The sequence below is a fragment of the Homarus americanus genome, unplaced genomic scaffold (genome assembly GCF_018991925.1).
Source record: "Homarus americanus isolate GMGI-L3 unplaced genomic scaffold, GMGI_Hamer_2.0 scaffold36734, whole genome shotgun sequence".
Classification (NCBI taxonomy): Eukaryota; Metazoa; Arthropoda; class Malacostraca; order Decapoda; family Nephropidae; genus Homarus; species Homarus americanus.
Window position 1 is genome coordinate 10,580,672 of NW_024733126.1, and position 27,868 is coordinate 10,608,539.

Here is a 27,868-nt window from a genome sequence, read left to right on the forward strand (position 1 = left end):
GGGGAGGGGGATAGGGGAGGGGGATAGGGGAGGGGGATGGGTGAAGGGGCCTAACGTTTCCCTCTAGTTAGATTTAGGAATTATTTTCTTGTAGCTCCGTTCATCCCTACCACTAATCTATTATCATATTCGAATAAGACGTCTAATTATAATATAATTTTCATCTATTACATTACCGGCGGAAATGTATAATAACAGAGAAAGCTTTTCCAAAATTTGTTCTATTTTCTTCCATTATCTCCCGCCATTATCGTCTGCCTCTCACCCAACACTGAGTGTGTCTCGCGTCTCCTTCATAAATAATGACGAGCATGCGTGCCCGTACACGTCACGCGGCCAATCAAAAGCGTTTTTGCTAATTCAGAGTATATTTGGCCCAATCAAAATGGAGTTTTATTTTGGGTCTCTCATATTTTGAAATTCAAGTTCAGTTCCGACCATGGAAGTCTGGGATGGATGTCACAAAGTATATGGAGCTGATTGCGAGTTTTTAGAAGAAAAAAAATAACGTAGAAACTATAGATTTTTTCGACCGCATGGTGTTCTTCCAACCTCAGTAAAGTGTACTAAGAGCAAGACTGAATGTAAATATCGCAAAGACCAACATATGTGGCGTTGGGTAAGAGTCCCAGAATGCAACGACGAACAAGAACCAGGCCAATAAAGTAAGAAATAGGTGATTCCATCATATGGTGAGAGTCAGTTAAGTTAGGTCAGGTCAGGTCAGGTCAGGTCAGGTCAGGTCAGGTTAGGTTTAGTTATTGTTTTTCTAGTGTTTTATTGTGTATTTGTTAGTCGCTTAGGCACTTTTTATTCTAGGAAAACGTCAAACGAAAAAAAAAATCGCTATAAAAACCCGGCTAATTTCCGCCAAAAAAGGAAGGTCATATTCGGTCTCAGCACACACAAATACACTAGAAAAATATATTTTTAACTTGCTACAAGTGAACGGAGCTACAAGAAAAATTTACCTAGATTTATTTGAAGAAGGGTGTTAACCACATTAGCTGATGCACACGCGTTCATACATACATACATACAGACATACATAAGCCGTAGACACTGCAACAGCACGTCGAGTGAGCGAGATGTATGACCCCAGTGCCCAGGAAGAACGGACAACTCGCTAACCGCACTGGCTCACCCATTACCCTGGAATATGACCCGCCAATCGATTAACATCCAGGCCGCCAGTCACTGATAGGTTATACACAGGCAAGTGACGTCAAGAAGCGAGCCCACGGTTTCGCATTCCTGGGTGTCGAACTTGGGGAATCTTTCTGGAGAGGCAAGTATGCTTACTACTACACCACAGGTAGTCAATGCATGCATACACATTTTCATACAAACGGATAATAAGTACACACACACACACACACACACACACAGAAATGACATTATAAGTACCTGCTAAACCGTATGCAATACTATTTATTAAGACAAACAACAACAACACAATTTCCATCCCTGTATCATTATGTTTCGGCGAACAATAAATATTTTATACTGGGATGTGTAAAGTTTATTAGCTGTGTGTGTGTGTGTGTGTGTAAACGACCGTACTTGAATCCGTACTTGTGTCTGTATGACCCAATAGACCTTGTGTCTAAACATGTAATTTAAGGCCATCCAGAAAGTGTTATGAACCTGCTATGACCTCTGACCTCGAGTATGACCTAATATAAGCCCATCACTGACCTTGAGTATGAACTTGCACTTGAGCTCCTCGGGGGAGAGGTCAGTGAAGGCGCGGGGTGAGTTACAAGGGTGGATGTACAGCCTGTTGCCCATCACAGCCTTGAGCAGCACCGCCATCATCTGTTGCTGCTTCACGCTACAGTGGTTTTCCAGGTGAACGATCACCGGGTACCTGTAGAAGGAGGTCTCGGGTTAATGAGACAGGTACGCCCAGGTAATGGTTGAGGGAGGTACCTGTAGAAGGAGGTCACGGGTTAATGAGACAGGTACGCCCAGGTAATGGTTGAGGGAGGTACCTGTGGAAGGAGGTCACGGGTTAATGAGACAGGTACGCCCAGGTAATGGTTGAGGGAGGTACCTGTGGAAGGAGGTTACGGGTTAATGAGACAGGTACGCCCAGGTAATGGTTGAGGGAGGTACCTGTAGAAGGAGGTCACGGGTTAATGAGACAAGCACACACAGGTACATCAGGTTCAGGAGGTACAGAGATTATTCAGGGACCTGTGAAGGGAGGTCAGAAGTTAATGAAACAAGTACATAAAGCTACATCAGGTAGTGGCTGTGGCAGGTACTGACAGCACTCAGGTAAAAATACAAACATACATATATACAGGTCTGTGTGTGCGTGGTAGTGCACACACACACACAAGGGCACGTCAAGTTTATACTCACTGGAGCAGTCAAAGGCGAGGCTGGCTATGGCGTCAACCACGCCCTGAAGGGGACCTTACTGGTGAGGGTGTTGCCGTGGTAGACTACAGCAACTCTGCCCGTCCCCACGTCCACTGTAACAGAACGACAACACCTGTAACACTAATGATAACACCACAACACCTGTAACACTAATGATAACACCACAACACCTGTAACACTAATGATAACACCACAACACCTGTAACACTAATGATAACACCACTACACCTGTAACACTAATGATAACACCACAACACCTGTAACACTAATGATAACACCACAACACCTGTAACACTAATGATAACACCACAACACCTGCAACACTAATAATAACACCACAACACCTGTAACACTAATGATAACACCACAACACCTGCAACACTAATGATAACACCACAACACCTGTAACACTAATGATAACACCACAACACCTGTAACACTAATGATAACACCACTACACCTGTAACACTAATGATAACACCACAACACCTGTAACACTAATGATAACACCACAACACCTGTAACACTAATGATAACACCACAACACCTGCAACACTAATAATAACACCACAACACCTGTAACACTAATGATAACACCACAACACCTGTAACACTAATGATAACACCACAACACCTGTAACATTAATGATAACACCACAACACCTGTAACACTAATGATAACACCACAACACCTGTAACACTAATGATAACACCACAACACCTGTAACACTAATGATAACACCACAACACCTGTAACACTAATGATAACACCACAACACCTGTAACACTAATGATAACACCACAACACCTGTAACACTAATGATAACACCACAACACCTGCGTGGTGGGAGGTGGAGGTGGCCGGCTGTGACACCCTACCCTTATTTTTTTTACTGTCACGCTGTGCTGACTTTACCTAACGACACGGAAGCAGCCGGGGAGGAGAGGAAACAGCCGTGGAATAGTTTGGCAGGAGAGGAAAAATGTCGGGGGAGAGAGGAAAAAATGGCGGGGTGGAGAAGAATATGGCGAGGGGGAGGAAAATGCCGGGGAGAGGAAAATGCCGGGGAGAGGAAAATGCCGGGGAGAGGAAAATGGTGGGGGAGAGGAAAATGGTGGGGGAGAGGAAAATGTCTAGGAGGAGAGGAAACAGCTGAGGGAAAGGAAATACCATAGGCAAGACAAAAGACAGCGGGAAAACTGCCACGGTTGGAAGCAGAACCTTTGAGAATCCAGAGAAACAAGGCAACTAAAATGGCGGCGAAATTACCCAGAGACTAATGTAAACAAAGGAGTTCTCTTCCTACCATTCATAGGAAGGCAAGTGGTGATTGGCTGCCGTGAGCATCAATCCTTTCACCTCGACCAATCAGCAGCCTGAGAACTTGAGTGCTTCCTGGTGGTTATATATGTCTACAGAAGGAAGGTGGTGAGTGATAGTGACATTGATGATGGTGGAAATAGTGACAAGGTGGCAAAAGTGGTGGCAGGGTAGTAGGAGTGGTGACAGAGTGGTAGGAGTGGTGGCAGAGTGGTAGGAGTGGTGGCAGAGTGGTAGGAGTGGTGACAGAGTGGTAGGAGTGGTGACAGAGTGGTAGGAGTGGTGGCAGAGTGGTAGGAGTGGTGACAGAGTGGTAGGAGTGGTGGCAGAGTGGTAGGAGTGGTGGCAGAGTGGTAGGAGTGGTGACAGAGTGGTAGGAGTGGTGACAGAGTGGTAGGAGTGGTGACAGAGTGGTAGGAGTGGTGACAGAGTGGTAGGAGTGGTGGTAGGGACACTGCCGCCTCTGGTGTCACCCTCAATATTTCACACACCTGTACCACTCTGAACCCCCCTCCACCCATCATTACTCTCTGTCTCTCTCTCTCATATTTACTGAACTATGGAATATACTGAAAAATTATGACTTGGGAAAAACTGACCTGATAGGACTGGTTGACTGGGTTGTGAGGCAATTGAAACGTATGTACACTAAGCTCCGCCCACTTTTGGCATCGTTAGTAACTTAGAGTTCCTAGATACTGACTGGTTAAGCCAATCAGCTACAATTTCTCCTCCCCAGGTGCCCCCCCCACATACGGTATATTTGAACAAGTATGATTCACTATAAGACTGTGAGATATAAGAATAATTATTTATACGTAACGTACATTACATACTTTTAGATCGGTGTACAGCAACCTCTTTTTTTCCCTCTCGGCAATCATTCAGGAAGCTTGCTTATTCAGCTACATACAAGGTCGACTTGATTACACTTAATAAAAACAAAATAAAAAACAAAAACAAAGCCGGAATATTCTGTGACATAAAAAGACTTCTTGTTAGCACGGATGAGGAGTCACTACTAGTCAGGCGGGTGCCAACTGTCAGTTAACCCAACCTACTGAGCATGCGCGGTCTTGAATGTAAACAATGACGGGAGCGTGAATCCGACTGCTAGGGACTCCATCAAATGGATTTTCAACGAACTTTAGAGACATGGATGGATGGCAGAAAACATTGTTTGTGTGTGTGTGTGGAAAGAGAGTTTAATTGCCTTCAGTCAGTTCGCCAGTCGGATTCATATCTTCGGTGTGACGAACGACAAGAAGCAACAAATCCGGATGCATATATTAAGTACTGTCGGAGGGTGGTGAACACACGTCGGAAATAAAACAAATAAATACATAAATAAATAAATAAAAAATAAATAAATTAATTAATTAATAAATAAATGAACACAGGCCAAAGGAAAAAAGAGAAGAATAAACAAATGGCACATTACAATGTAAAAATAAAAAAAACACAAAGGGAACAAAAATAAACACACAACAGAGAGAAAACAAAAAGTCATAAAATAAATAAATAAACACAACAAAGATTGAACAAAAAAGAATATAAAAACAAAGACAGAAAATAACCAAAACCACAAGTAGGAAAAAGTAATAAAACTCGTGGGATTATATAAATATTTTCTTTTTGTACATTTGTTCTCGAGAAATTTATTTAGTATTGGTAGTGTGTGTTACTTAACTGTGTATGAAGGGAATTACAAGGCGCTATAGGATCATACTAGTTGAGTGTTATAATAAGCATCTCTTACTTAATGTGCACACACACACACACACCGTTGACAAGAGTCCCCGCAACACAATACAATATTCATGTATTCTCAGGGGTAGCAAGAATTCGCCCGAAAATTCTGTCACGGAATATTCAAGGTTTGTTTTTTCCTCGTTTGACCACAAGTGTTGGTTGTTTGTCTGCTTGTTTCCCTGCATTTCATACATGGAAAGGGGAGAGAGAAAGGGGGAAAGGTTAAGGGGAGGAGGGAGGGGGCGAGTTAGTAAATGGAGGAATCGAGTGTAGACGGACAAAATTGATGGCGTTTTGTGTGTGTGTGTGTGTGTGTGTGTGTGTATTTGTTCGCTATACATGGCTATAGTTTTGAAAATAGATAGTTGAAATTTGCCATGGAGATGCGCCTGCACCCCAGAAGTGTCACAAAGGTGGAATTTTTGAGGGGTTAGCACCAGTGGTCGGCCCCCCTCCCAATGATGGAACCCTCCCTCATTAAAAACACACTCTCTCTCTCTCTCTCTCTCTCTCTCTCTGCTGGCTGGTGCTTCTACATCCCCAGATGGAAAGAGAGAGAGAGAGAGAGAGAGAGAGAGAGAGAGAGAGACCAGGAAGGTAACATCTCCAACGACCTTACTCCTCCCAACAAGACGACCCGACACAATCACCCAACTTCACCCTAATTAAACCCAACCCTTTTCTCAGGATACAATCAGGGCAACTCATCAGCATTCTCCCTGCTCCCCTCCTAGCTCTCTCTCTCTCTCTCTCTCTCTCTCTCTCTCTCTTGCTCCTCCTCCTTTTCCTCCAGCCACACACATTCCTCTCACTCCGGCGGTCTGTTTGGTGACCTGACACCTTAAGCTAACCTGGACTCAAATTCTCGAAAGCTCTTGGGCTATTTCCCCCCCACCCCCCCATAAATACTGTTGTGAAGACCTAACCAAACCAAACCAAACCCTAACCAAACCAAACCAAACCCTAACCAAACCAAACCAACCAAACCCTGGGTCCAAAACCAAACTAACCAAACCCCAACCAAACCAAACCAAAACCAAACCTCAATCCCAACCAAACCAAATAACCAAACCCTAACCAAACCAAACCAAACCAAACCAAACCCTAACCAAACCAAACCAAACCCTAACCAAACCTCGTCCCCCAAAGACACGACACAAAGATGGCAACTAAACCGAACATCGATATTACACGACAGTCTCTTCCTTAAGTCTTTCATCAAGTCTCCAGCCATAAGGAGAGAGTCAAGGTGCACAGGTCGGGTTTGTTGAGATTAGCGACCTTTGGATGATTGGTGGAGAGGAGGAGATTACTGGTGAGTGGTGAGTGGTGAGTGGTGAGAGGCGAGTGGTGAGTGGTGAGAGGTGAGTGGTGAGTGGTGAGAGGTGAGTGGTGAGAGGTGAGTGGTGAGTGGTGAGAGGTGAGTGGTGAGTGGTGAGTGGGTGAGAGGAGAGGTGAGAGGTGAGTGGTGAGAGGTGAGGGTGAGGGTGGAGGTGGTGAGAGGTGAGTGGTGAGTGGTGAGAGGTGAGTGGTGAGTGGTGAGTGGTGAGAGGTGAGTGGTGAGTGGTGAGAGGTGAGTGGTGAGTGGTGAGAGGGTGCTGTAGCTCGATGGAGTGTCTGTCGGAGGTTCAAGTGTAGAGTTGAAAGAGGATTTGTAAGGCTAATCATGATGTTATCCACCCTGACCGTTTGTTTCTGTTTGTGTCTGTCGGTCTGTTTACCTGTCTACCTGTACGTCTGTCCGTGCACCCGTTTGTCTATCTTTCTCTCCGTATACCCGCTTGCCTAGCTATCCATGTATCCATCTCTATATATAACTACAATCCAATTCATCTATGTGTGTGTATCTCTCTTACACACACACACACACACACACACAAAACTTGCCTCAACTAGACCAATAGACACAGATATATATAAATACCCCCATCCCCCCACGGCCGCCCTAACATACTGAGTATTAAATAAATACCGATATTGACAACTGGAAAATTGGGTGACCATTGGGCAAGCCTCAGCAAATAATCGTAGAAATGACTGAGTGTGTGTGTGTGTGTGTGTGTGTGTGTGTGAAGCTTGAGTGAAAATAACTGATAACCTGTGTCTATTAATTTCAGTCTGCAGAGTACATGTTCCGGTGTTTATATCTTTAACGAGGATCTAACCATGTGTTCCTGCTCTCTCTTCAGGTAAATCTATTTCCTCTACAGGTAACTCTTCCTCTTCGTACATCCCAACCCACATAGAAAAATCTCCACGAATACATTTACATAAGGTTTATATACAAGCACTCAGATATAAACTATATAACCTGGAAGTACACGATATAAGCCCATGTCATCTCCTTCTGCCCGTGTTTACTCACTATTTCCATCTCGCTGTTGATAAGGATGGAGATATTTTCGACGGGAAATATGGCACGGGAAGGAAGGGTAGGGTAAGGTAAGGTAGGGTAGGGTAGGGTAGGGTAGGGTATAGGGTAGGGTAGAGTTATTTTAAGTTAGGTTATTGGATGCCGCATATGTGAGATAGATAAATAGGTAAACAAAGAGAGAGAGAGAGAGAGAGAGAGAGAGAGAGAGAGAGAGAGAGAGAGAGAGAGAGAGAGAGAGAGAGAGAGAGAGAGAATCACACACACACACACAATAATACCACCACGCTGACCCACGACCATTGACGTTAAGCACCGTTGATTTAGTTAAAAATTGGACGCGATCACCTGGGGAAAATGAGTACATACGGGTACACAAGAGTATATACGAGTACATACGGGTAAAAAAAGAGTACATAGGAGGATAACAGTACACAAGAGTACATATACACTGTAGGGGAAGGCCAGGTAACATTCTCCCAGCACCGAAACACCTAATTGTCCGGACCTTCACATGATCCTCCCTGACGGATAAGCATTCTGTCTCACTTGACTCTGTATATAAGGAACACCGTATATAAGAAACACTACCTATAAAGAACACTACCTATAAGGAACACTACATAATAAGGAACACTACCTATAAGGAACACTATATAATAAGGAACACTAAGAAACACTACATATAAAGAACACTACCTAAAAGGAACACTACATAATAAGGAACACTAAGAAACACTGCATATAAGGAACACTACCTATAAGGAACACTACATAATAAGGAACACTAGATATAAGGAACACTACCTATAAGGAACACTACATAATAAGGAACATTACATAATAAGGAACACTAAGAAACACTACATATAAGGAACACTACCTATAAGGAACACTACATAATAAGCAACACTAAGAAACACTGCATATAAGGAACACTACCTATAAGGAACACTACTTACGGAACACTACATATAAGGAACACTACCTATAAGGAACACTACATATAAGAAGCACTACATATAAAGAAAACTACATATAACGAACACTGTATATAAGAAGCACTACATATAAGGAACACTACCTATAAGAAACACTGCATATAAAGAAACATTACATAAGGAACAATATACTGTATATAAGTAACACTGTAATTCCCATATAAGAGGAATCTGCTCGGTTTAGACATGCTGATCCAGGTGTCACGTGATATAATTGGCTCTCACCTTTGACACACCTACAGCCGCAGGTAAGGACGCGGATGTAGCCGTCGACGCTGGAGGGTCCCTTGAGTTGGTCCTCCAATAGGTAGGTGTTGTGACTGGTGGAGATGAAGTAGTGACCTAGAGCCTGAGTCATGTCCTGGCACACCTCACGCTGGCTGGGGTCAAACAGGTCACACTCATCGCTCATCAGGTACCTCGTGAAACCTGGGGGAGGGAGATGTGGGGTCAGTCTGGGGGGAGGGAGCTGTGGGAGTTAGTCTGGGGGGAGGGAGATGTGGGGATTAGTCTGGGGAGGAGATGTGGGGGTCAGTCTGGGGGTAGTCTGGGGAGGGAGATGGTTAGTCTGGGGAGGAGATGAGGGGTCAGTCTGGGGGAGGGAGATTTGGGGTCAGTCTGGGGAGGAGATGTGGGGGTTAGTCTGGGGGAGGAGATATGGGGTCAGTCTGGGGGAGGGAGATTTGGGGTCAGTCTGGGGAGGGAGATGTGGGGTTAGTCTGGGGAGGGAGATGAGGGGTCAGTCTTGGGGAGGGAGATGTGGGGGGTCTGGGAGGGAGAGTTGGGGGTCTGGGGAGGGAGATTTGGGGTCAGTCTGGGGGAGGAGATGGGGGTTAGTCTGGGGAGGGAGATGGGTCAGTCTGGGGGAGGGAGATTTGGGGTCAGTCTGGGGGAGGGAGATGTGGGGTTAGTCTGGGGAGGGAGATGAGGGGTCTGGGGAGGAGATGAGGGGTCAGTCATGGGAGGGAGAGGGTCAGGGGAGGGAGATGGGGTCAGTCTTGGGGAGGGGAGAGTCTTGGGGGAGGGAGATGTGGGGGTCAGTCTTGGGGAGGAGATGTGGGGTTAGTCTGAGGGAGAGGGAGGTGGGGGTCAGTCTTGGGGAGGGAGATGGGGTCAGTCTTGGGGAGGAGATTTGGGGTCAGTCTTGGGGAGGGAGATGTGGGGTCAGAGAGGAGATGTGGGGTCTGGGGAGGGAGAGGGGTCAGTCTGGGGGAGGGAGATGGGGTCAGTGGGGAGGAGATGGGGTCTGAGGGAGAGGGGAGGTAGGGTAAGTCTGAGGGAGAGGGAGATGAGGGAGGGGGGTGATAGGGTGAGGGAGGGGGTAAACTTCCTTGGATCAACACACAGTAATACTCCCAAGAACAACACCAAGTTATACCCCACGCTGCAAGATCACACGACAATACAGATATCTTCTTGCAATAGACGAGTTTCGGTTTGCAACACTGGATTCCTTCACTTGTAAAAACACAAAAAAAAGAGCCAGATTCACACCTTAACAATAGTCTCCTCTCACAATATTGGAGACTCACTTGCCACAAAAGAGTCTTCCATGCAGAATTTCCTCCTTGCAACATTTATTCACGTATTTGAAACAGCGTATTCTCTATTCCTTGCAACAATGGAATGACCCTGGCCCCCAATATGGACTCATCTCTGCATTATTGGAGATTAGTCTTGCAATAACATACTCACTTTTGTGTTAGCATATTCACTCTTGCAAAAGTACTGGAAGTGGTTCATCCTTGCAACACTGACTTATCCTTGCAACTTTCTCTTACCATCGTAATATTGAATCACCCTTGCTACATTGATTATTCATTTAAATACCGAGTCACCCTTGCAACGTCGACTCACTATTGCAACTCTGACTCACCATTGCAGCCCTGACTCAACATTTCAACCCTGACTTACCATTGCAACACTGACTCACCCTTGCAACACTGACTCACCGTCTATAAGCATTTGCCGGTTTTTTCTGGCCTCAGGTGCCGGTTCGTATTTTTCTATCATTTCAGCCACTTTGTCCGACGTCAACCCCGCCAACTGGGAAAAAAAAAGATGAGAATGAGGACAAAAAACTACTTAATATTTTTATTTTCTAGATTTTTTATAATCACTAAAACTGTTCCTTTATATCACTCATCGATTTAATAAAATAAACAAAAATGAAAAGAAATATGTAAAAAAAAATAGTGGTAAAATATATATATCAAAAGGAATATACTTATCTATTTACACATTTTACATATTCTCGTAAATCATTCCCGTGTTATGTATATTTTCCACACGTATAACGGGGCAGACTAATGCAAACAAATTTTCTTATATTTAGTTGTCAACGTGTCGGTGGGTCTGACTCCCCGTCCTCACAACACTCAGGGGACAATTTACATGATCAAATTCATTATTATGCTGATGGCTCATCTCTCCAGCGACTGTGTCATTATCACCCGCCTGACAGACCACATTGTGTCAGCTCCCTGTGAATAGTGATGTATGAAGATTTTCCAGTTGATGTGATGCGTGAAGGAGGAGATAATCTACCCTTTACTAGGACCCAGGCGAGGATGATCACAAGAATTCGTGTATGTTACCCACCATCTTCCTATAGTTATCTTTGATTACAACTTACCGCAGTTTCTTGGTTAACACGGCCCCACGTTCTCTGGGTACTGTCAGGCAAGCATTGTACAGTCGCCTTCAGGTGTGATGTTACGCCCTATAGTGCCTCCCTGGCTTGTGTGGCACCGTGGCAATACTCGTGTGGCTAGTATAGGGAACTGATTAACAGGGCTGTTTCCTAGTACTTGTGTTTTTGTCAGTGTTTGTATAGTACATATAAGGAGTAACATCACACCTGGAGGCCACTGTACATGTGCCAGTAACATCACACCTGGAGGCCACTGTACATGTGCCAGTAACATCACACCTGGAGGCCACTGTACATGTGCCAGTAACATCACACCTGGAGGCCACTGTACATGTACCAGTAACATCACACCTGGAGGCCACTGTACATGTGCCAGTAACATCACACCTGGAGGCCACTGTACATGTGCCAGTAACATCACACACTGGAGGCCACTGTACATGTACCCAGCGAATCACACTTGGCCGCTGTACATGTACCAGCAACTCACAGGCCGCTGTACATGTACCAGTAACTCACATGAGGCGCTGTACATGTACCAGAATCACACTCACACATGTGGAGCCGCTGTATTCACACTTGGAGGCCCACATGTGCACATGTACCAGCCAGAATCACACTTGGAGGCCACTGTACATGTACCAGCGAATCACACTTGGAGGCCGCTGTACATGTACCAGCAACTCACACTTGGAGGCCGCTGTACATGTACCAGCAACTCACACTTGGAGGCCACTGTACATGTACCAGCAACTCACACTTGGAGGCCGCTGTACATGTACCAGCAACTCACACTTGGAGGCCACTGTACATGTACCAGCAACTCACACTCGGAGGCCGCTGTACATGTACCAGCAACTCACACTTGGAGGCCACTGTACATGTACCAGCAACTCACACTTGGAGGCCACTGTACATGTACCAGCAACTCACACTTGGAGGCCGCTGTACATGTACCAGCAACTCACACTTGGAGGCCGCTGTACATGTACCAGCAACTCGCACTTGGAAGCCGCTGTACATGTACCAGCAACTCACACTTGGAGGCCGCTGTACATGTACCAGTAATTCATCAGTACTTTTGTTGCCATCCCTGGAACATTTTTAGCTCAGTACGGAACATAAACAATCACGTACAAATGCCGAGAAGTAGTGGAGGCGTAGTCGTAAAATTTGCCTCCACATTTCTCTACTGCTGTGAAATAACCTCTCTCAGTACTGCTGTCTCACCACCTGTGTTCTCTGATATCAAGACAATAAATATCTACTGTAACAAGATAGGCTGTACAGTATTTGTTCTTCTTTATTACATGACAATTTGGTGTTTAATTATTTACTTTTCTTTCGAAGTTGACATACACTGTGTGGGTAGTTGTCAGCTTATCTCACCAAGGATGATTATTATTATTATTATTATTATTATTATTATTATTATTATTATTATTATTATTATTATTATTATTATTATTATTATTATTATTATTATTATTATTATTATTATTATTATTATTATTATTATTATTATTATTATTATTATTATTATTATTATTAATATTATTATTATTATTATTATTATTATTATTATTATTATTATTATTATTATTATTATTATTATTATTATTATTATTATTATTATTATTATTATTATTATTATTATTATTATTATTATTATTATTATTATTATTATTATTATTATTATTATTATTATTATTATTATTATTATTATTATTATTATTGCAAACTTAAACAAAAATAGCATAACCCAACAAGGAAAATATGTAAAAATAAGACATATTTCTTTCTCTTAAAACATAAATTCATGTTCATAAAAAAAAATGCTCTAAAAGCACAGAGAGAGAAACCTGATTTCACGAAATAAAATGCTAAGAGAAAAAATTACATTGGATTTTTACATTATAATCCTGTGAAATTATGTTCCCGTGTTTTTGGAGCAAATTATATTGTAAAAACAAACACTTGTATTTCAACAGGGTTACTATCATGCAATTTCTACATATATTTATGTTATTCAGCTTAATTCTGTAAGTTGAATAATGTTACGTTAAAATAAAATGTTCATAAGACGGTGATTATATTCACAGAAAATTTAGACAAATAATATTGCCAGAGGTTTTCTTTTTAGTTTAGTCTGCCCTGCTACATTGTATTTACATTTTCTTTTATATATTACATAGTATAAGTGAACTTGTACTCTGGATTACCAAAGTTTACGATGCTTAATATACCTTTGATGATGCAGTAGTCTCAGTTACTTACACTGCAGTCCTAACAACCACCTTTGTGCAGTAGCTAATTAAACACTAAGGGGCGTAGTTGGGGGGGGAGGGGGCGTTGGCAGTCAGTTTACAACTCTGAACTAAGATTTAACTTGACCTAACCTTAATCAAAGTATAACCTAAATTAACCTTAATCTAAGTTAACCTACCTCACCTCTCACGGGTTATACACATCAAAGTTAAGCTTATATAAATCGATATAACAAGAGCTATTGGATATAAAATAATAAATGCAAAAAAAATTACCCCGGTTACCACCACGCCCTAACACGCCTTAACACGCCTCGCCACGCCCTAACACAGCTCACCACACCTTACCACACTCTACAGGCCCCACTCAAAACACACTTTACAATACCCACAAAGAGAATCTCACACTCACCCCTTGTTCACCCTCCAAAAACAAATGAAAGTCTTCGAGCGTTAAGTAGTCCTTATTGGCGTATCTGAAAAGTAAACAAAATGTAAATACGCAATACACACAAGGTAAAGACAAAGTAAACACAAGGTAAACACAAGGCAAACACATCTCTCTTGTTGACACCTGCCTGACGAGTTCTGGTATAAGTGATTGACTTCGCCCTTAAGATTTGCTAAGTCTTTTCTAGAGCCGAGGATAAACACTGTGTTGGTGTGTTTATGCATTTTATGTGCTTCAGGAACTAAGGTCTTCCAATACGTGAGTCGAGGAAGGTCTTAACACTGAGACATTATGTGGTAGGAATTTTTAATTAAGAGTAATTTGATACTAGTAAGTAGTAGTAGTAGTAGTAGTAGTAGTAGTAGTAGTAGTAGTAGTAGTAGTAGTAGTAGTAGTAGTATTTTGTCTGATAAACAATAAAAAAAATAATAGCAGTCAATTTCAAACTAATTTTTTTTCTGTCTAATTTTTTCTTCTATTTTCCATCATATTTTATATTTATTTTCTAATACCATTTTATGACTTCATATCTTTTTTTTTCTATTGATGTTTTAATCTGTTTTGATACTTTAATAATGAGAGAGAGAGAGAGAGAGAGAGAGAGAGAGAGAGAGAGAGAGAGAGAGAGAGAGAGAGAGAGTTATTCACGTATGGTAGGGGGTGAGTGGCCTTCTTACCTTATTAACAGGAAGTATATCTCCGGTCTCGTAGCTATTTCTTTAAACATGTCGATAAATTCTTGGCTGTCTATCAGGCCTCGACACCCGTCTGTCTTACCCATGTCGAACTCCTGAAAGAGAGATGGCAGGGTGAGAGAGAGAGAGAGAGAGAGAGAGAGAGAGAGAGAGAGAGAGAGAGAGAGAGAGAGAGAGAGAGAGAGAGAGAGAGAGAGAGAGATGATATTCACGTGTGTATCAAATATTCATCTAAAAATTGCTACTTGGCAACATTCCTTTACTCTATCCACCAACACCCATCTACTGCCCATTACACCATCCATCCAATATTCGTCAATCCACCAACCATCTACCACCCATCAATTCACTATCCACCATCCATCAGCCACAGTCAAACCTATCACCAATCACACCATCCATCAAGGCATTAACCATCTATCCATTCATCCATCCATTAGTCACACCATCCACCATTAAACCACCATCCATCAACCCAGTCACATTACCCATCAACCTATCGATCTACCATCCATCCCATCTAGTATCGACCCACCATCAATCCATCCATTCACCCTCCATCAATCGCACCATCTATCCACCTATCGATCCATTCATTCATCAACTCAGCCCAGTCACTTTATCCATCAACCAATTTTCATACACTATCCACCACCTATCCGTTAGACCATCCATCCATCCATCCAACTCACCTGTAACTTCTGCCTGACTCGTTCCATAGCCACCTGAGAGTCGAGCCTCTTGATGAGTTTAATGCAGGTGGTCTGGTCGATGAAACCGCCCGAGGAATTCTTGGACGCCTTCTCGAACATCTCCTTCAGCCACATCTCCCGGAACGTTTGTCTGTCCTCCACCGCGTCAGGAGCAGCTGTCAGGAGGAGACGCATATGGTACAACAATCATTAGGAGTGGATGCCAAGGAGAGGGAGAGAGAGAGAGAGAGGGAGATGAGAGGGAATGAGAGAGGGGGTGAGTGTTTATTTGTTTTTGTTTTTGTCTTTGTATGGTGTTTACAAGGTTGAGATATGAAGGGTCTATGATGAGGTTAGATGGTGTTTATGGTGTTGTTCTTTTGTTTTGGTTGTAGTTGTTTTTTTTTTTGTTTTTTTTTGAGATCGGGTGGAGAAAGAATGTGTGAGTTAAATTGATTTTTTTTTGAGACGAAGGTGAGTGTGGTTAATTGCTTTTTTTTTGAATGGAGGCAGAAACACAAACTACGGAACAACTTTTTAACACACACACACACACACACCATTGAGTCACATCACCTCCTGACAGTGACGCCTCACACTGGCCCTCCACCAAAACCCTACCAAACTTCCACCATAACCTAATCTAACCATAGAACTGAGGACCCCAACCATCAAATACTCCTATCCAAATAGACCCCAATCCAAACTCGTAAGGGCCCAAATGACCTCCAATCAAAGTGGCCAGGGCATTATACCTCGATAGCAGCCAACTTCCAATGGCCGAAGGGGAGAACTGCAGGCTAACCTCAGCAATTTGGATCCTCGAGTTGCCAAATTAAACCACTAAGTTAGTTGGGTACAGTAGGCGAGCCTATGAGTGAATTTGGTGCTCAGGAATCGTGATGTGTCCTGGTCCAACCGCTCCATAATAATAATAATAATAATAATAATAATAATAATAATAATAATAATAATAATAATAATAATAATAATAATAATAATAATAATAATAATAAAAATAATAACAATAAAGTGGGATAGGTATATGGTAATTAAACCTAACCTAATCTAATGTATTTTAACCAAATAAACCTTAACCTAACCTAACTTATTCTAACCTAACCTAACCAAACCTACCTCAACCTAACCTAACCAAACCTAATCAAACCTACCCTACCAAGCTTGGACGAAGGAGTTAGGGTGACTACCACAAATAAAAAAAATACTAATAAATTAAAAACAAAATAAAAATATGCAATAAAAATCTGACTTAGGGTAGCAGCTGGTAATTATAAGTTTGGGGAAAAAAGTAGTTTAGTTTAAAGCTACGTGGCTGGAAGGGTCGAACCTAGGGCGCAGAGAGGCCGTACCCCAGTCAGCCAACTATCCACTACCTATGTGCCATCTATCTATGCTATATAGGTAATTTGCTTTAAGAAATGATGATGGTGATGATTAATGGGGATGGTGATGAGGTGGTTGTTGGTGGTGGTGGTGGTGATGATGATGATGATGATGTGGATAATAGTGGTGATGATGATGATGATGATGTGGATAATAGTGGTGGTGATGATGATGATGATGTGGATAATAGTGGTGGTGATGATGATGATGATGTGGATAATAGTGGTGTTGATGATGATGATGTGGATAATAGTGGTGGTGATGATGATGATGTGGATAATAGTGGTGGTGGTGATGATGTGGATAATAGTGGTGGTGATGATGATGATGTGGATAATAGTGGTGATGATGATGATGATGATGATGATGTGGATGTGGTGAAATTTTTGATAACATTGTCCCATAATAATGAACGAACCACAAACACTGCTCCATAATAACGAACAGCCACAAACACTGCTCCATAATAAACGAACGAATCACAAACACTGCTCCATAATAACGAACCACAAACACTGCTCCATAATAACGAACGAACCACAAACACTGCTCCATAATAACGAACCACAAACACTGCTCCATAATAACGAACGAATCACAAACACTGCTCCATAATAACGAACCACAAACACTGCTCCATAATAACGAACGAACCACAAACACTGCTCCAAACGAACCACAAACACTGCTCCATAATAACGAACGAACCACAAACATTGCTCCATAATAACGAACCACAAACACTGCTCCATAATAACGAACGAACCACAAACACCATAATAACGAACCACAAACACTGCTCCATAATAACGAACCACAAACACTGCTCCATAATAACGAACCACAAACACTGCTCCATAATAACGAACCACAAACACTGCTCCATAATAACGAACCACAAACACTGCTCCATAATAACGAACCACAAACACTGCTCCATAATAACGAACCACAAACACTGCGCCATAATAACGAACGAACCACAAACACTGCTCCATAATAACGAACCACAAACACTGCTCTATAATAACGAACAGTTCACAAACACTGCTCCATAATAACGAACGAATCGCAAACACTGCTCTATAATAACGAACAGTTCACAAACACTGCTCCATAATAACGAACCACAAACACTGCTCCATAATAACGAACCACAAACACTGCTCCATAATAACGAACGAACCACAAACAACTGCTCCATAATAACGAAACCAAGCTGCTCCATAATAACGAACGAGGCAAAAACACTGCTCCATAATAACGAACCACAAACACTATTCCATAGTAACGAACCGCAAACACTGTTCCATAATAACGAACCAAAACACTGCTCCATAATAACGAACGAGGCATAAACACTGCTCCGTAATAACGAACCACAAACACTGCTCCATAATAACGAACCACAAACACTGCTCCATTATAACGAACGAACCACAAACACTGCTGCATAATAACGAACGAACCACAAACACTGCTCCATAATAACGAACCACAAACACTGCTCCATAATAACGAACGACCCACAAACACTGTCCATAATAACGAACCAAAACACTGCTCCATAATAACGAACGAGGCATAAACACTGCTCCGTAATAACGAACCACAAACACTGCTCCATAATAACGAACCACAAACACTGCTCCATTATAACGAACGAACCACAAACACTGCTGCATAATAACGAACGAACCACAAACACTGCTCCATAATAACGAACCACAAACACTGCTCCATAATAACGAACGACCCACAAACACTGCTCCATAATAACGAACCACAAACTGCTCCATAACAACGAACGAGGCAAAAACACTGCTCCATAACAACGAACCACAAACTGCTCCATAATAACGAACGAACCAAACACACTGTTCTGTAATTCCACATTTGTATCTTACTGAAAGCGTGAGCCAATTACCTGCTAAGTCGACCGCTTGAAAAGGCCATTAATTTTCACCCACAGGGAACCGAGACTTAAATTTGCCTGAGTTACACCTGCCTGACCTCCATTTTCTACCACAGAAAATTCTCTTTATATGTTAATGTAATATTTTTTTCTTTAGGTTTTTATTACGAAAAAAAAATAATAATGAATCAAATTTTTAGAATCTGAATAGGAAACTTGACTTGTAATTAAAAGTAAAGATTTGGGAATAATAATAATAATAATAATAATAATAATAATAATAATAATAATAATAATAATAATAATAATAATAATAATAATAATAATAATAATAATAATAATAATAAAAATAATAATAATAATAATAATAATAATAATAATAATAATAATAATAATAATAATAATAATAACACCAATAATAAAAATAATAATAATAATAATAATAATAATAATAATAATAATAATAATAATAATAATAATAATAATAATAATAATAATAATAATAATAATAATAATAATAATAAAATAATAATAAGCTAAACGATTATGAGAGAAAAATTAAAAAGACAGGTGCATGGGAGACAGTAATAAATGAGGTAGATGAAGGGGAGAGAATAAGGGCACAGGAAATGGGAAGGTATGAGAGGGGAAGTGAGAGGGTTATGTAGAGGGGAGTACCGCAAGGGAGGGAGGGGTAGAGGGGAGAAAATTGAAGAGGTGTGTGCTTGAGGTAGTGAGGGGAAAGGTGAGGGGTGTGCGAGCAGGTGAGGTGAGAGGTGAGGTGAGGGGTATTGTGAGGGTGAGGTGAGGGGTATTGTGAGAGGTGAGGTGAGGGGTATTGTGAGAGGTGAGGTGAGGGAGGGGTACTGGGGAGAGGTGGGGAGGTGAGGGGTGAGGGTGAGGGTACAGAGAGGTGGAGGTGAGGGGTGGCCAGGAGAGGTGAGGTGAGGTGAGGGGTATTGTGAGAGGTGAGGTGAAGGGTATTGTGAGAGGTGAGGGGTATTGTGAGAGTAGGCAAAGATACCAGGAAAGAAGAAAGGGGAAGAGGTAGAGAAGAAACACAAGATAAAAATAAAAACAGAAGGAAATATGGAGTAAAAATGGTATTTGAAGTTGGTAGAAACTGAGTGTTAGGTTAGGTTAGGTTAGGTTAGGTTAGGTTAGGTTAGGTTAATATAGCATCTATCTCACCTCTACCAGCTTCAACAGCACCGAACATCTACACACATTTGACGGGACCAGCCGAGTGGAAACCTTGAAAATTAAACTTTTTTAAATATTCATCAGTAAACTAAGGCCCACAGGTGTAGGATTAGATTAAATATTTTCTAAAAACGTTTCACTTCAGATCTACAGTCAGTTAAGGAACCAGCCACCTGCATGGAGTGACTGTACCTTTACTTTATAACTAAATTTAATACATATTTTTTTGATTCAGACTAATTCTAAAAACTACATGTAGGGAATATATTTTCTAAACAAACATAAAGACACGAGTTGATATATTGATCCCACAAAGAACACGTCCAGAAGGCACCCAGAGTCTTCTAACTTTGTGCAATTACAGCAACTGGTGAGTTAAGACAAGACGCTGTATATAAACGTGTTGACAAGAGCGACCACTTGATAAGTCCTCGAACGCCGCGACCAGACATAACACCGTACTCGTAAACTAGAAAAATAGTCTCATGCTAGCTAGTGACAAGACCACATACCAAAGTCTAAAACTAGCTTCAGTGTAGCCAATTTCAACCGGGTCACCACCATTATCAGACTCCTCCAACCAGTTGTCGAGAGGATCAGTGTACTTGCTAAGTTTTAAGAAGATCTGTCGGTTCGTTCAAGAGTTAGCGCGTCCACCATTAGCAGAGTCGAGATGGTGGCGATATGTGGAACTCGTTTCGGGGATGCGAGGGATGGTGAAGGTGCGTCACACAAGAGAGCTTAAGGTGTAAGATATTGGGGCGACGTCTTAAAGAAGATTTCGAGAAGTGTATGTTGGGGAACCTCGATCACACGATCACACACACACACACACACACACACACACACACACACACACACACACACCTTTCACTCTACTCCGTCAGTTGAGAGACTCGATATGCAAATCAGATCAGAGTGACCTGACATCCTCATGATGCCGCTCACACAGTTTGATCACATCCAGCTGAAGTTAACGAGACGGAGAGGTCGTGTGGACAGGTGGTGCTGGTGGTGGTGGTAGGTCGTGTGGATAGGTGGTGCTGGTGGGTCGTGTGAGGTCGTGGATAGGTGGTGGTGCTAGTGGTGGTGGAGGTCGTGGACAGGTGGTGTTGGTGCTGGTGGGAGGTCGTGTGGATAGTGGTGGTGGTGGGTCAGAGGTCGTGTGGATAGGTGGTGCTGGTGGTGGTGGGAAGCTGCTGATAGTGGTGCTGGTGGGTCAGGAGGTCGTGATAGGTGGTGCTAGTGTGGAGGTCGTGATAGGTGGTGCTAGTGGTGGTGGGAGGTCGTGTGATAGGTGGTGGTGGTGGGGTCAGGAGGTCGTGTGACAGGTGGTGCTGGTGGTGGGAGGTCGTGTGGATAGGTGGTGGTGGTGGGTCAGGAGGTCGTGATAGTGGTGCTAGTGGTGGTGGGAGGTCGTGTGGACAGGTGGTGCTGGTGGTGGTGGTAGGTCGTGTGGATAGGTGGTGCTGGTGGGTCGTGTGAGGATCATAAACAATTTCAAAGCTTAATTTCACACACACACACACACACACACACACACACACACACACACACACACACACACACACACACACACACACACACACACACACACATCATCTTTAAAACAACACTCATATTTAGTATAAAAAATAAGTTGAAATAAAGAATCTTACTTGCTAATTAAATCTGGGTAGTTGTGTCCGTAGACTATATGGTCGTGTTCAGGAGGTCGAGATTAATAATAACAATAATAATAATAATAATAACAATAACAATATCAGTAATAACAATAATAACCCCATGTCATTGACTCAGCTTTATCCCATCCAATAAATAACCTCTATTCCTCTTCCATCTCTTACCCTTCCTTTATATTCAGTTTATTCCATGCCTAACATCCCCGTCCCTTCTTTTCCCTTCCGTTTCTGTTTCATCAGCTTCCAGCATTCAATAGCCGCTATTCTCTCCTCCTGTCCATCTCTTTCCCTTCCCCCTATTTCCCCTCCCCTTCCCCCTCGCCCCCTCCATGTTTACAGATAATTAGAGCCTGGAAGAGACATCCCCATTACTTACGGTAGGTTTCTCTCCAGACGGCCGCCTGTCTCACACAGCTGGGATATTTGAGACATTTAGAACGTCAATTTGCTGTGAAAATAAGTAAAGTGTCCGATTTAAACACTAATATATACGTGGAGAGATCGTAGACTCCGCCCCGTTTTGCCTGGCGTCCTGTGCGTGTCGTCTGCATCTCACGCAATGGATGTAAATAAGGGCAGCCATTTTGACTCATTGTTTGTAAAATGTAGTAGGTGCGTAAATGGTGTATATTACGGGACTTGAGATACAAAGCGTAATAGCGTGGTACAGTGTCTTTGATATACGATAAAACGCTCGCACAAAACACTATGAGTCAGCGATGTGTTCAGTGTCGTGATATCTGGACACTGGTTTATGAGTGGTGTGAGCAGCGACCACCGCATCCTCACTCTATACACTCGTCCATTGAGCGAGTATGAAAATATTATGCTCTTGGCTCATGGACAACGCGGGTCATCTAGTCGATCCAGCTGTGAATGGGTACCTAACTTTAACTGGGGAAATAATATCAGTCGAGTACAGTGCCGAAGTGTGCTGTATCCGGACTGCCACAAACGAGACCCACTGTACTTCATCAGTGTCTTTTAATAAGCACAAATACTGCACTATAAAGACGCACATTTATTAAAAAGTGCAAAAGTAACCATAAACAGAAGCGGGATTGATAAGAATAAAAATAGTTATATTCCAGTTCGTACATTAATATTTTAAGAGTCTAACAACAAACTAAATCAAATTATGCAAATACCTACCTGAGCCACACAAACGCTCGTAAAACAAACAGCAGCAAATATAATCGTAACCCGACCTCGTCACAAACTGGTACAATTCTGCTCACATCTCGGTGTGGTCAGGTTGTGGGAGAGGGGGGAGGGGCAGGGGGAAGGGGAGGCGGAAAGAACCATGAACACCACATTCAGGTGGGATGCGGCCAGCTAACCTGCAGCACTGATTAACACCTGAAAGACTACAACTTTTACAGAGGAAAGTTGTGAAAAACTAAGTTGTAACCGTGTTGATGTGTGACTGCCTGGCTGACTGACTGACTGGCTGGTTGGCTGGCTGGCTGACTGACTGGTTTGCTGGTTGACTGGCTGATTAACTGGTTGGCTGATTGACTGGTTACACACGGCACACGACAACAAGTGTAACCAGGCAACTCATTACACTATTTTACAATGACAGGAAGGGCATGACAATTTAACCTTTTGGGAAAATTTATTTATTTGTTGTTGCTGCTATTGTTGTTGTTGTTTATATTCATTTCTGTGCTTTAACTAGTAAGGTCTTTCAGCACGTGTTCTGGGCCAGGTCACACACAACACAACAGCTAGTGAAAATATTACGGAAATAGATTCTCTGTTCATGGTTGCTTTTGTCGTCGCCTTTGTTTTCGGTGGGGCTGGCTGGCTGGTTGGTTGGTTGCTTGCTTGCTTGGTTAATTAATTGGTTGCTTGCTTGGGTGCCTGTTTGTTTGCTTGGTTGAATGAGGTTACGCCACAGAACGTCAAATCTACGGTACGAGACGATGGTCCTAATCAACAGCTGAAGACTTGAGTTCATAAGGACAAAACGTGGAGGAAAAAAGAAAATAAATTTCCCTGATGCGATCACCTCCTCCTACCCCTCCCTCCTCTTCCCTCGTATTGTGTGAGGACTGACTCACTGTGTGTTGCGGCAAAGGTGCGTCATTGATCAAAGCAACGGAGGAGGAGAAAGAAGAGGGGTAGGAGATGGAAAAGGGGGAGGAGGAGGAGGAGGAAAAGGAAGAAAAGAAGAAAAAGAAAAGGAGGAGGTGGAGAATGAGAAAGATGTGGAGAAGAAGATAAAGAATGAGGAGAAGGAGAGTTATTCTTTTGAGGAAAATTTATTTATTCATTTATTCATTTATTTATTCATTTATTGTGATTGTGACCGTCTTGACGCATGGCTGTCGAACACTGGCGAGGGAGACAGGGAGAGGAAAGAAGAGGGAGATTGACAAACAACTCAGACCTGACGTCGCTGCAACAACACGCATCATCAACAGTTGCAAACAAAGACACCCTCAAATATAGATGAGTTCGTGTGTGTGTGTGTGTGTGTGTGTGTGTGTGTGTGTTGTTGTTGTTGTTGTTGTTGTTGTTGTCGTTGTTATTATTGTTGTTGTGGCATTCGTTCTTGTCTGATGCAGGAGATGAGAGAAAAGTTGTAATAATTATAACAGTTGTGGATCATAAATTATAACAGTCGTAGAAGGTAAGTTGAAGATGAAAACTGTTGTAATATTTGTAAGTTGTAACAATTGCTGGTTGTAAGCTGTAACGGTTGTACACGAAACATCTGAAAGGGATCTTATTTTTTCACATCCTTGTTTCATCTGGGTGCTGGAGTAGCGGTAGTACCCGGGGACTTGGTGAACACTGGCTGTGGTGGCTGTGGTGGCTGTGGTGGATGTGGTGGCTGTGTTGGCTGTGGTGGCTGTGTTAGCTGTGTTGGGTAATATGCCTTTAAAAACTCGGCTAATTCAGTAGTGTGAACTTACCATGCATAAATAACACAGCGGCCGTAATGATATTTATGGTAATTAATGCATGATACAGGAGGTGAGTCCGGATGATGGATGATAATAGAGTGAGTCCGGATGATGGATGATAATAGAGTGAGTCCGGATGATGGATGATGATAGAGTGAGTCCGGATGATGGATGATAATAGAGTGAGTCCGGATGATGGATGATGATAGAGTGAGTCCGGATGATGGATGATGATAGAGTGAGTCCGGATGATGGATGATGATAGAGTGAGTCCGGATGATGAATGATAGAGTGAGTCCGGATGATGAATGATAAGAGTGAGTCCGATGATGGATGATGATAGAGTGAGTCCGGATGATGGATGATGATAGAGTGAGTCCAGATGATGAATGATATTAGAGTGAGTCCGGATGATGGATGATGATAGAGTGAGTCCGGATGATGGATGATGATAGAGTGAGTCCGGATGATGGATGATGATAGAGTGAGTCCGGATGATGGATGATGATAGATTGAGTCCGGATGATGAATGATAATAGAGTGAGTCCGGATGATGAATGATAATAGAGTGAGTCCGGATGATGGATGATGATAGAGTGAGTCCGGATGATGGATGATGATAGAGAGAGTCCAGATGATGAATGATATTAGAGTGAGTCCGGATGATGAATGATAATAGAGTGAGTCCGGATGATGGATGATGATAGAGTGAGTCCGGATGATGGATGATGATTGAGTCCGGATGATGAATGATGATGTAGTGAATGATGAATGATGATACAGTGAGTCCGGATGATGAATGATGATGTAGTGAATGATGAATGATGAGACAGTGAGTCCGGATGATGAATGTTGATAATTATTTTACAGATTTTAGATTGTCAATGTTTCTTTTGTGTTGTTGTAGTTGTTTTTGTTTCTGCTGTTGTAATTGCTTTTGTTATTTGTTATTGTGGATAGTTGTATTAGTTGTTACTGTTGTTGTTATAATTGTTGTTACTTGTTCTTATTGTTGTTATTCTTGTTGTTTTACTTGCACTTGTTGTTCTTACTTGTTACTGTTTTTTTTTTTAATAATTTTTATAGTTGTTATTCTAGTCACCTAATGTTGTTGTATTTGTAGTTGTTATTGGTGTAGTTGGCCATTACATCAAACTGGTTCATTAAAGATACACAGATGGACTACACAAAGTCTCCTAAAGCTACGACACAAAGACGGCGGCTTTAATGGCGTCAGAACTCCACAGAGATTCGACCATAATTGGATGTGTTCTCTTATACTCTGCTAATAGTTAGAACAACTGATGGGTGTTATGGGAATCATGTTACAGAGGTTGGTGGTATCGCGTCACACCTGGAGAGAGTTAAGAATGAGAGAGACGCCGGAGAAGGATGGAAGATGATAAGAGGGAAGGAAGACGATAAGAGAAGGATGATAAGAGGGAAGGAAGATAAGAGAAGGATGGTAAGAGGGAAGGAAGACGATAAGAGAAGGATGGTAAGAGGGAAGGAAGACAATAAGAGAAGGATGGTAAGGGGTAAGGAAAACGATAAGAGAAGGATGGTAAGGGGTAAGGAAGACGATAAGAGAAGAATGGTAAGAGGGAAGGAAGACGGCAAGAGAAGGATAATGAGAGATAAGGAAGACAGTAAGACGAGGATAATGAGAGATAAGGAAGACGGTAAGAGACGGAGGTAAGAAAGGAAAGACGGAAAAATTTGGAGTTATGTTGATAAACAAAGTTAATGGGTCGTGACGTCACACTACGTTAGTAAACACAGCCGGTGATCATGACGTCACACAAGGTTAGTAAATTTACGACAATATATAAAGAAAAAAAAAGAATTTGCTACAAATCTCCACAATCTTGAAAGGGATATAAATATTACATGGAGAGAGAGAGAGAGAGAGAGAGAGAGAGAGAGAGAGAGAGAGAGAGAGAGAGAGAGGGATATAAATATTACATGGAGAGAGAGAGCAACGAGCGAAAAGAGTGAACGGAGAGGGAAACAGAAAGAGAGAAAGAAAAGATAATAACACAGGGAGGGAGAGAGAGAGAGTAGCAAATTCACCCAGTAACACACACACCAGCCACAGACGCCCATAGAACCCCACCCACCCAACCCACCTTTAGATGCTCCTATAAGAGCATTGAGTCCCGTCACCCATATATTGGCCTCCTCCGGTGAGTGAGCTATGAGGTCCAGGCTGTCGTAGGAGTCCCCGTACAAGATGCTGAAGATCCTCTCCTCGTTGTAGGAACTCGGGAAGTCCTTATTGCGGAGACTCTCACAGTTCTTGCCCGTTCGTATCTCCTTGATCTGTTCGATGAGTACTGTTGGGGAAAGAGAGAGAATGGTTAGTACTGTTGGAGAGAGAGAGAGAGAGAATGGTTAGTACTGTTGAAGAGAGAGAGAGAGAGAATGGCTAGTACTGTTGGAGAGAGTGAAAGAGAGAGAGGTGATTAAGATGCTTCCACGGTAATGGTACAGAGACGCTACACCATCTACAGTAGTTAGTGGTGAAGAGGAGGAGGAGGAGGAAAAGGGGAAGAAGATGGAGAAGAAGAAGAAGAAGAAGAAGAAGAAGAAGAAGAAGAAGAAGAAGAAGAAGAAGAAGAAGAAGAAGAAGAAGAAGAAGAAGAAGAAGAAGAAGAAGAAGAAGAAGAAGAAGAAGAAGAAGAAAGAACGGAAGAGGAGGAGAAGAAGAGAGGGAAAAAGAAAAAGAGGAAGTGTAGAGATCTAAGAGAGAAGATAGTTGCTGTTGGTTTAGTTCTTGGTTGCATCAGTCAGCCCGATTCCCGCCGCTCCTGACTTGACTGACTGACGTATCCAGCTATGATAACTTCCCGAGCCTCTCTCTCTCTCTCTCTCTCTCTCTCTCTCTCTCTCTCTGTCTCTCTCTCTTTCTCAAAAACCTTTCCATCACAGAGCTAAACTATTTCCAGAGTTCCAAGAAACTTATTTCTGTGTGATCTTTAATAAAACCACTGCTGCTTTTATCGCTCGTTGGCTGACACTCACACAGGTGGTATACGACAGCTGACACCCACACAGCTGGTACACTAAACAGCTGACACCCACACAGCTGGTACACTAAACAGATAACACCCACACAGCTGGTACACTAAACAGCTGATACCACACAACTGGTA

General features: G+C 42.4%; 1 protein-coding gene across 1 annotated transcript in view; it reads right to left on the minus strand.

Annotated features, from left to right (window-relative positions):
* The window catches only part of LOC121869360 (inactive phospholipase C-like protein 1), a 66,522-nt gene that overhangs the window by 22,111 nt on the left and 16,543 nt on the right, over positions 1–27,868 (minus strand). Inside the window, exons 3-10 of the mRNA XM_042370696.1 lie at positions 26,843–27,049; positions 15,595–15,770; positions 14,885–14,997; positions 14,169–14,232; positions 10,789–10,882; positions 9,062–9,265; positions 2,057–2,118; positions 1,699–1,884 (exon numbers count right to left, since the gene is read on the minus strand). Of these exons, the coding sequence (XP_042226630.1) occupies positions 1,699–1,884; positions 2,057–2,118; positions 9,062–9,265; positions 10,789–10,882; positions 14,169–14,232; positions 14,885–14,997; positions 15,595–15,770; positions 26,843–27,049 (1,106 nt within the window). The remainder of the gene's footprint in view (positions 1–1,698; positions 1,885–2,056; positions 2,119–9,061; positions 9,266–10,788; positions 10,883–14,168; positions 14,233–14,884; positions 14,998–15,594; positions 15,771–26,842; positions 27,050–27,868) is intronic.